A 10,309-nucleotide genomic window follows, 5' to 3' on the forward strand; every position below is an offset into this window, starting at 1 on the left:
CAACTGGAGGGATGTCTGATCATTATCTTTTGGCGACGAAGGTGAAGATTTGTAGAGGTTTTCAGAAAAGAAAAGAGAATGTTGGGATGAAGAGAGTGGTGAGAGTAAGTAAGCTTGGGAAGAAGACTTGTGTGAGGAAGTACTAGGAGAGAATGATTGCAGAATGGAAAAGGTGAGAGCAAAAGACATAAGTGGAGTCGAGAGGAATGGGATTTATTTAGGGAAGCAGTGATGGCTTACGCAAAAGATGCTTGTGGCATGAGAAGTGTGGGAGTTGGGTAGATAAGAAAAGGTGGTGAGTGGTGGGATGGAGAAGTAGGATTGTTAGTGAAAGAGAAGAGAGAGGCATTTGGACGTGTTTTGCAGGGAAATAGTGCAAATGACTGGGAGATGTATAAAAGAAAGAGGCAAGAAGTCAAGAGAAAGGTGCTGGAGGTGAAAAAGAGGGCAAATGAGAGTTGTGGTGAGAGAGTATCACTAAATTTTAGGTAGAATAAAAAGATGTTTTGGAAGGAGGTAAATAAAGTGCGTAAGACAAGAGAACAAATGGGATCATCGGTGAAAGGGGCTAATGGGGAGGTGATAACAAGTAGTGGTAATGTGAGAAGGAGATAGAGAAAGTATTTTGAAGGTTTGTTGAATATTTTAGACGATAGAGTGGCAGATTTAGGTTTTTTTGGTCGAGGTGGTGTGCGAAGTGAGAGGGTTAGGGAGAATGATTTAGTGAACAGAGAAGAGGTAGTGAAAGCTTTGCGGAAGATGAAAACGAGCAAGGCTGCAGGTTTGGTTGGTATTGCAGTGGAATTTATTAGAAAAAGGGGTGACTGTGTTGTTGACTGGTTGGTAAGGATATTTAATGTATGTATGGCTCTTGGTATCTCTGGGGATAGGGGAGAAAGAATACTTCCCACGTATTCCCTGCGTGTCATAGAAGGTGACTAAAAGGGAAAGGGGCGGGGGCTGGAAATCCTCTCCTCTCATTTTTTTTTTTTTCTAATTTCCCAAAAGAAGGAACAGAGAAGGGGGCGAGGTGAGGATATTCCCTCAAAGGCCCAGACCTCTGTTGTTAACGCTACCTTGCTAAAGCGGGAAATGGCAAATAGTGTGAAAGAAAGAAGGAAAGAAAGATGGTTCATGGTGAAGTGACTGAGGATTGGCAGAATGCATGCATAGTGCCATTGTACAAAGGCAAATGGGATAACGGTGAGTGCTAAAATTATAGAGGTATAGGTTTGTTGAGTATTCCTGGGAAATTTTATGGGAGGGTGAAGGCATGTACAGAGCATCAGACTGGGGAAGAGTAGTGTGGTTTCAGAAGTGGTAGAGGATGTGAGGGTGCGGTGTTTGCTTTGAAGAATGTATGTGAGAAATACTTAGAAAAACAAATGGATTTGTGTGTAGCATTTATTGATCTGGAAAAGGCATATGATGGAGTTGATAGAAATGCTCTGTGGAAGGTATTAAGAATATATGGTGTGGGAGGCAAATTGCAAGAAGTAGGGAAAAGTTTTTATCGAGGATGTAAGGCATGTGTACAAGTGGGAAGAGAGGAAAGGAACTGGTTCTCAGTGAATGTCGGTTTAGGGCAGGGATGCATGATGTCTCCTTGGTTGTTTAATTTGTATATGGATGGGGAATTTAGGGGAGTTTTGGAGAGAGGGGCAAATATGCAGTCTGTTGTGGATAAGAGGACTTGGGAAGTGAGTTAGCTGTTGTTCGCTGATGATAAAGTGCTGGTGGCTGATTCGGGTGAGAAACTGCAGAAGCTGGTGACTGAGTTTGGTAAAGTGTGGGAAAGAAGAAAGCTGAGAGTAAATGTGAATGAGAGCTAGGTTATTAGGTACAGTAGGGTTGAGGGATGAGTCTAGTGGGAGGTAAGTTTGAATGGAGAAAAACTGGATGAAGTGAAGGGTTTTTGATATCTTGGATTGGATTTGGCAGCGGATGGAACCATGGAAGCAGAAGTGAGTCATAGGGTGGTGGACGGTGCGAAAGTTCTGGGAGCATTGAAAAATGTGGAAGGTGAGAACATTATTTCGGAAAGCAAAAATGGGTATGTTTGAAGGAATAGTGGTTCCAACAATGTTATATGGTTGCAAGGTGAGGGCTACAGATAGGGTTGTGCGGAGGAGGGTGGATCTGTTGGAAATGAGATGTTTGAAGACAATATGTGGTGTGAGTTGGTTTGATCAAGTAAGTAATGAATGGGTAAGATGTGTGGTAAGGAAAAGAGTGTGGTTGAGAGAGAGCAGAAGAGGGTGTTTTGAAATGGTTTGACCACATGGAGAGAATGAGCAAGGAAAGATTGACAAAGCGGATATATATGTCAGAGGTGGAAGGAACGAGGAGAAGTTTGAGACCAAATTGGAAGTGGAAGGATGGAGTGAAAAAGATTTTGAGTGATCATGGCCTGAACATGCAGGAAGGTGAAAGCCACGTAAGGAATAAATTGAATTGGACTGATGTGGTATACCAGGGTCGATGTGCTGTCACTGGATTGAACCAGGGCATGTGAAGCTTCTGGGGTAAACCATGAAAAGTTTGTGGGGCCTGGATGTGGAATGGGAGCTGTGGTTTTGGTGCATTATTCATGACAGCTAGAGACTGAGTGTGTACGAATGTGGCCTTTGTTGTCTTTTCTTAGCACTCCCTCGTGCATGTGCGGGGAGAGGAGATTGTCATTTCATGTGTGGTGGGGTGGCGATGGGAATGAATAAAGGCAGCAAGTATGAACTATGTACATGCGTATATATGTATATGTCTATGTATGTATATATATGTATACTTTGAAATGTATAGATATGTATTTGTGCGTGTGTGGACGTGTATGTATATATATATATGTGTGTGGATGGGTTGGGCCATTCTTTCGTGTGTTTCCTTGCGCTACCTCACTCACGTGGGAGACAGCGACAAAGCATAAATGACATGGCCTTGAATAGGGCATTTGATTGGCCATGCCATCTCAGGTAAGAAAAAATCTTTGCCCTTAAACACAGTGGCCTCACACTCTGCACATTCCTCAATATGCCACGTACCTTTGCCTCCTTACCCACTCTGTGGCTTACTTTAGCTTGTATGGTTCTATTCTTTGCCATACCCACTCTCATGCACCCATTTCACTTCCTCAAGTTCTCTGCATTCAGATCTACACTCTAAATGACTTTTTTGTCCGACACTAGCTTTTGCAATCAGTCATCTGTATATGCCACCTGTGCTTTGCCATCAACAAACAATAACTGTCTCACTTCCCAGGACTCCCCACCCAAAATGCCTTGCATTCACCTCACCTCACCACCTTGTCCAAAAGCAAATGAAATAGCCATGGTAACATCATACACTCCCAGTATAGCCCCACCCTAACCTGGAACTACTCATACACCACTTTTCATACTCTTTTATGTACATTACTGTCTTGATGGCACCACAGTCATTATCCCCGACAAAACCCAGGTGGTAGAATCTCCTTGGACAGTGTGTGCTACCTTCTACATGTATATTCTTTTATTCAGATATTGAAATAAAGAGAGGGAAGGGTTTCTAGCCTCTCTGCTTCTGCCCCTTTTAGTTGTCTATCTCGATTTACATAATTGAATGAAAAGGAAATTGATTGCATCTTTTAATATAAGCTTAAAAAGGAGTAGCACTTGTAAATGTCTCATTTTAAAGGAATTATATTATCAATGTTTTGTTTTTCACTTGAACTGTGGCATATGAGGAGCATGTATGTTGCAGTTTTATTTTTAAGTTTGAATTAGATTCTAAAAGTAAATAGAAGCTTTACATGTCACCATCAAGAGGTAGAGCTGCAAGTACTGCTTTAGCAGAAGTATTTGGAATTTCTAAAAAACTGCTGCCTGCAAGTCTAGTTCAGATACCTTTATTAGTGAACTGGGAAAAGTTTTTTTTGAAGAGCTCTATGCCTAGCTTGTGTCTGGGGAAGCCCTCGCCAGGACATGTGGCGATGACTGTGCAGAGAGCCTTAAGGCAGCCTACAACACTTCTGTTATTGCTACTGCTTAATGTAGGACCATTGTGATCCAATTTTTATCTTATTTTACTCTGTAGTTTTTATTTGCTGTCTTTATGAGGAAGCTGTTTACTTATTTAGAATATATTTGAATGATGTTTCTACTTTTGTATTATCTCCTACATCAAGCAAATCTAATAGGAGGTATAGATTAATGATGCTGATTGAGACAATTAACTACTGTGGAAGTTACATTAATATGCCTTCTGTCCGTATGACAGAGAGGTCAGGGGTTGTCCTTGAAATAGAATGTGGAACTTTTAAGAATATCTCCTTCCTAATTTGAACATGGTTTGTGTGTTGTTGTGGAGCTTAGCATCAGGACAAATATTTACGTTATTTCAGTAGTAATTAGTAGGCAGCCAAAAACCATGGGGGTATATTACCAATACTACCTGCCTAGGTATCGGGAGGGTTAGTGATGACTGTGTAGTGAGCCAGCACTTCAGCTTTTGTCAAGTAGCACACCTCTGACCCAGGTAGTGTTCTTTCTGCCACACCCACACATAGACAATTGGAATTCTTTCCACAAGCATTTAGTATCTTCTTGTCGTACCTAACACTTGGCAACTCTTAACTAAGACAACTTATTCTTCTTAACTCTAGATTTTCCTGCAATGAGCACTATGTGGTAGCCCTGCCTTTGGCAAAATGGTAAGAGATATAGGTAGGAACATTTAGGTAGACGTAATAGACAGGAACATTATGCAAGAGCATTAGGTATGAGTAGTAGGTTGGAACATTGGGTAGACACATTAGGTAGAGGTAGTCAGCAGTAACATTAGGTAGGATTCTCTGCAAACACTGCACCAGAGTTATCCTCTGTCAGTGGTCTATTAAGGGTGAGGCACTACAAGCAAATAAGCTGCTCAGGAGTTCATTAGTAATGGAGCCTTGATTGCTGTGACCACCCCCTTGAGGGAGTTCCAGGAGTGAACAGGTGTCAGAGATATAAATGAATAGTATGATTAGCTTCATTTATAATCTTAGGTGCTTTAACTAAGTGACCAACTCTGTTCATTCACTAATAATGAGTATCTGTGTACATAAAGCACAAATCTCCTTGATCTGTTATCAAGTGCAGAATATCAAATTATGATTCAACATATTTTTCGCTAAGATATGCGTGATAGCTTACTGCCCCTCTTTTGCCAGTCCCTTGAATGGATGTGTTATGCCTTTAGATTGACGTACCACTGCACACAGGTGTGATTTGGTAGTCAAGTCAGTGTTTGACATGAATTGTGCATTCCTGTAAGTTTGAATTGCAAGTGATAAGCATTTGGGGTATAGTGGTTGACAAAATGATTACTGTGTTAGTTTTGACCCCATATTTTACATCATGTGTTTTCTTTTTCTATAAGAAAGGTCTTTAAATGGAAGATTATGTCACTATGATTACATTTTGTTCAAGCAAAGAAAGAAGTTCAATTCCTTAATTTGTTTCAGGGTCCTGGAAAACCTTGTTGAACTGAGGACACATCTTATTCCCTGGTTGCTTGAGGTCTTTTATGAAGACACAGTAGAGGAGTGGATTGGCTCATTCATCAATCCTCTTGTTGAGAAGTTGAAAAGTGTGATAGAAGAATGCAAGAAGCAAATTCTCATTGGTGGCAGGGTCCGAGACTATAAGAAAATTGAATATTGAAAGTGAACAAGTGCTTAATCACTTATTGATAGACTTTTTTCTCTTTGACATCTGAGCTTTTCATGTAAAAAAGCTCAGCTTGAATGCTTTATATGAAATATCAGTGTGGTGACTAGGATAGCTTGTCTACTTATGTATATGATAATAGAAAAATTATCATGAAATATTAATTCATTGATGTCAAGGAGATTACAACTGTTGTGTCCATCACTAAGTATCCTGATGATATTTAGAATGGACTGAAGTTTTGGCCAATATGCTGCTGAATGGGAAAACTTATAAAAGGCTCAGACATACAGCTAGAAGTTTCTAGTCCACAACCTAGATCAGTAAATATTAAAGTCCTGCTTTCAGATTTCTTGTGATATTGTACATTACAATGTTTAGCTTTCAGTAATACATTCCAAGAATACCTTTTTAAGTATCATAGGAAGAATTTTTAGGTAAGGTTTTCATCACATGTACAGTAGTAGCGCAGTACATAAATTCAGTTGAATAATGGGAACCTCTTGAAGCATTGCATTACCAAGAAAGCTATTACCTTTATGATGTAAGTATTTAAGAGATTATCTTTGAGAAAAGGAATAAGGTGATCCATAGATAGGGCTTAACACTCATGATGGTCTGCATTTGATGACTTTGTGGGACCTTTAAGAATTCTGTTATATGCTCATACTTTTTCATGTTATGACTAATCCCTATAAGCATCTGAGAAAACTTTTGCTATTTGGAGGGTTAAGACAATTTTACCCAAAAGTGAGGTGTACCCACAAGGATTTACCCTTTTTGACTATCATGTAATATATCAGGCAAGCAGATGCTCATTCACAGGGACTGAACGACAATACAGGAACTTACGCAAGCCTGTGGCGAAGACCATTCATTTACTCTTACTTGATGGTTTTGTGTGGGCCTGCTTCTCTTTAATTATCTATAACCTTATGTTCTTTTTTAGCCCTCACATTGAAGGTCAGATTGGTGCTTTACTTTTATATGTGGGTTTTCTGTGAAACAAATTTTACTTTTGTTGTACAGTATTAAATAGTAGTGTACCAGGAAGTAACACTGGCACCATTTGCCACAATATGGGGGTGATGGACTTTGCTATGGTCAGCCAAATCACTACTTTTTGTTCATGTTTGTATTCTTCCTTTTTATATAAGAATGGTCTTGAATACAGTATTCCGGGATTTAGATAAACAAATATATCCTTAGAATTTCAGAATGATAACAGTTGCAATGTCTGCAGTATTTGTCAAAGAAATGACTGGACCATGGGTCAGGACTTGAAGGATACTTAGCTTATGGACCGACCTGTCCCATTGGAGTTAGTTTGATAATCTGATCTCCATTTATCACCCCATATACTATGGCATGGGCTAGACTTACAGGCTTTCAACAGCTAGAGTGTTTGTAGTTATTGTCAGTAGATGGATTTTAGGCAAGGTAGAGTTCTTGATGTGTTTTGTAAGAAAGCAAGAATTCTTGACAATTCAAAGTCATACTTTGGGCTTGACCTAGTGCCAAAGATTTCAACCATATTAATCTCAGCCTTGTTTTTTTTGAAGATTTTTTGAAGACAACTGATTCAAGATCATAATATATCATAACAAGATGCATTGTAATGGTCATGTTCTCCAAAAAGCAGGTCTCTTTTTAATGAAAATACCACTTGATATGGGGTTGAATGATGCTTTCAAACAGGTTTGTATTGCCTTTTGGCAGACATGAAACTACTTTATTTACAGTACAAGTACCCAAGTACCCAAAATCACAAATACCTCATATTAATGTCTTTTAATTTGTAATGTTTGGATTTTTTCATGCAGAGTGGGGTTGTGGACTGTAGATTTCTTTTAGTTGTCTCATTGTCATGGGTAATTACCCCTAAGTACATTTATTTTTTTGTCCAGCACTACCCATAGTGTATGTAGGACATTATGTCATTTCCCCTGTGTGTGTGTGTGTGTGTGTGTGTGTGTGTGTGTGTGTGTGTGTTTGTGTGTCTGTCTGTCTGTCTGTCTGTCTGTCTGGCTTTGAACACATTCTTGTTTATACAGTAATTCAAGAACAATTCACAATAAAAGCCTTAAATGTACATCATACATACCCTCTTTGATTAATGAGCTAGTTAGGTTTTAGGGCACATAATTGCATTGATATGCATTTTAATAAAGAAAATTTATTGTATTGCAAGTGCTATAAGCCCAGGTTCATGACATGTATTCTTTTTCTTTCATACTTGTGTGCCATTTATTGCATGAGTGAAGAATTCCCAGGAACAGGTGAAGACAGGCATCTCATTTCATTTTCTAGCTGTCATGTGCAAAGCACAGCCCTCTATCTATGACCAGACTCCACAGACCTTCCATATTGTCCCTTTGAAACCTACTTGTTCCGGTTCACTCAGTCCCTTACTCACCTTTCACCCTCTTGCATGTTCAGGCACCCACCACTCAAAATAGTTTTCACACCATCAACCCCCTTTCCCTCTTCAGTAATTCCAACTCAAATATCCTCTTTTCCAGTCTTTCCTTGCTCATTCTCTGCAAACCATTTCAGCACTCCCTCTTCACTTCTCATAGTCACACTTCTCTTATTTCCACACCTTCTTGATACCCTTTTATTACTTACCTGATCAAACCACTTGATCCCACATGTTGTCCTCAAACATTTAATTTCCAACACATCCACCCTCTAATGCACACCCTCATGCCTTGCATCCATACAACATGCACTTATACATACATATACATATCAACATATACATACAGACATATACATATATACACATGCACATATTCATACTTGCTTCCCTTCCTATCTCTGACACCTGTTCAGTTGGAACTCCCTTAAAGGGTTGGCCATGGCAACAGATTCTCCATAACTAAAGAACTCAGTTGCTGCTCAGCATTTAGTGCCTCACCCATAATAAGCCAGTGGCAGAGGGCAAGCCTAGTGCAGTGTTTGCAGAGGCTCCTGTCTAATGTTCCCAATGATTACTTTTATATAATGCTTCTACCTAATGTTTCTACCTAATAATCCTGCTTAAATGTCCCTGTCTACTACTTCTATCTACTGCTCCTACCATTATGCCAAAAGGCAGGGCTAGCGCAGAGTGCTCATGGCATGAAAATCTATAGTTATGAAGAATGAGCTGCATGAGTTGAGTGTTGTCAAGTTTTACACATGATAAGGAGATATTGTATGTTTGTGGACAGAATACTAGTAGTCCACATATTAGTGAGACAGAAAGAAGAGACAGCTACCTGGGTTAGAGAAGTGCAGCTTGACAACCACCAAAGTGCTGGCTTACTAAGCAGATGTCACTAACCCTCCTGATACCCAGGTGGGTAGTACTGGTGATATACCTCCCCAGTCATTGGCTGCCTACCAACTACTTCCTTTGCTGCTATGTTGCTAGGTCCACTCCTTGGTATCAAAAACAGTTCACTTCCAAATTTTCTCCATTCAGATTCATACCCCAATTAACCTATTCCTCTGCCCTGATAACTCATGTAACCTTGCTTTTAATTACATTTACTTTCAACTTCTTCACTTGACAGACTCTCCCAAAAGCAGTCACCAGCTTCTGTTTCTCATTCATATCTGCTACCGTTGCTGTGTCATCAGCAAACAACTGAGTCCGTTTCCAAGCTCCCCACCCACCCACCCTCCTGATACCCAGGTGGGCAGTACTGGTGATATACCTCCCCAGTCATTGGCTGCCTACCAACTACTTCCTTTACTGCTGTGTTGCTAGGTCCACTCCTTGGTATCAGAAACAGTTCACTTCCAAATTTTTTCCATTCAGATTCATACCCCAATTAACCTGTCCCTCTGCCCTGATAACTCACGTAACCTTGCTTTTAATTACATTTACTTTCAACTTCTTCATTTCACAGGCTCTCCCAAAAGCAGTCACCAGCTTCTGTTTCTCATTCATATCTGCTACCAATGCTGTGTTATCAGCAAACAATGAGTCCCTTTCCAGGCTCCCCACCCAACCACCCTTCCACCCACCCACCCACCCACACACACACACACACACACACACACACACACACACACACACACACACACACACACACACACACACACACTCTTCTACAAACTTCCTACATACCCCTATCTCCAGGACCTTATATTTATCTCCATCACCATGCCATAACCAAATTAAACTGCCATGTTGACATAGTATACCCCTGCCACAAACCAGTCATCACCTGAAACCACTTACTCTCTTCTTTTTCCACTCGAACACATTCCTTACATGCTTGATAAAAATTTCTCACAGCCTCTAGTAACTTTTCTCCTACATGATAAATTTATAAGACTTTCTACAAGGCATCTTTATCAACCTTTTCTTTCTCCCAGTCCATAAATGCCACATACAAATCCTTCTAGTTCATGTATGTACTCAGTAAAGTCATGTACCATGACATAAAGTGTTTTGTAGATTGATGAGCTCTCTACCAAGAGTATCTCATGGCCTTATATTTAACTTGTGGCAGGACATCAAGCAATGCAAGGGTCTCTCTTGTCTATTCATGCAAATGTTGCTCTGCTGGTGTAGAGGTAATATTAACCCTCAGGTTATTTCTTCTAATTTTCCAGAGGTAAATGGGGAT

General features: G+C 40.0%; 1 protein-coding gene across 5 annotated transcripts in view; it reads left to right on the plus strand.

Moving 5' to 3' along the window:
* Positions 1-9,764, plus strand: part of LOC139761944 (hexosaminidase D-like) — a 284,074-nt gene extending 274,310 nt beyond the window's left edge. For all 5 annotated transcript variants that reach the window (XM_071686643.1, XM_071686648.1, XM_071686644.1 and 2 more), the window contains one exon: positions 5,480-9,764. In XM_071686643.1, the coding sequence (XP_071542744.1) occupies positions 5,480-5,678 (199 nt within the window). In that variant the 3' untranslated portion in view covers positions 5,679-9,764. The remainder of the gene's footprint in view (positions 1-5,479) is intronic.
* Positions 9,765-10,309: the final 545 nt, after the last annotated feature.

This window comes from Panulirus ornatus, chromosome 42 (assembly GCF_036320965.1).
Source record: "Panulirus ornatus isolate Po-2019 chromosome 42, ASM3632096v1, whole genome shotgun sequence".
NCBI lineage: Eukaryota > Metazoa > Arthropoda > Malacostraca > Decapoda > Palinuridae > Panulirus > Panulirus ornatus.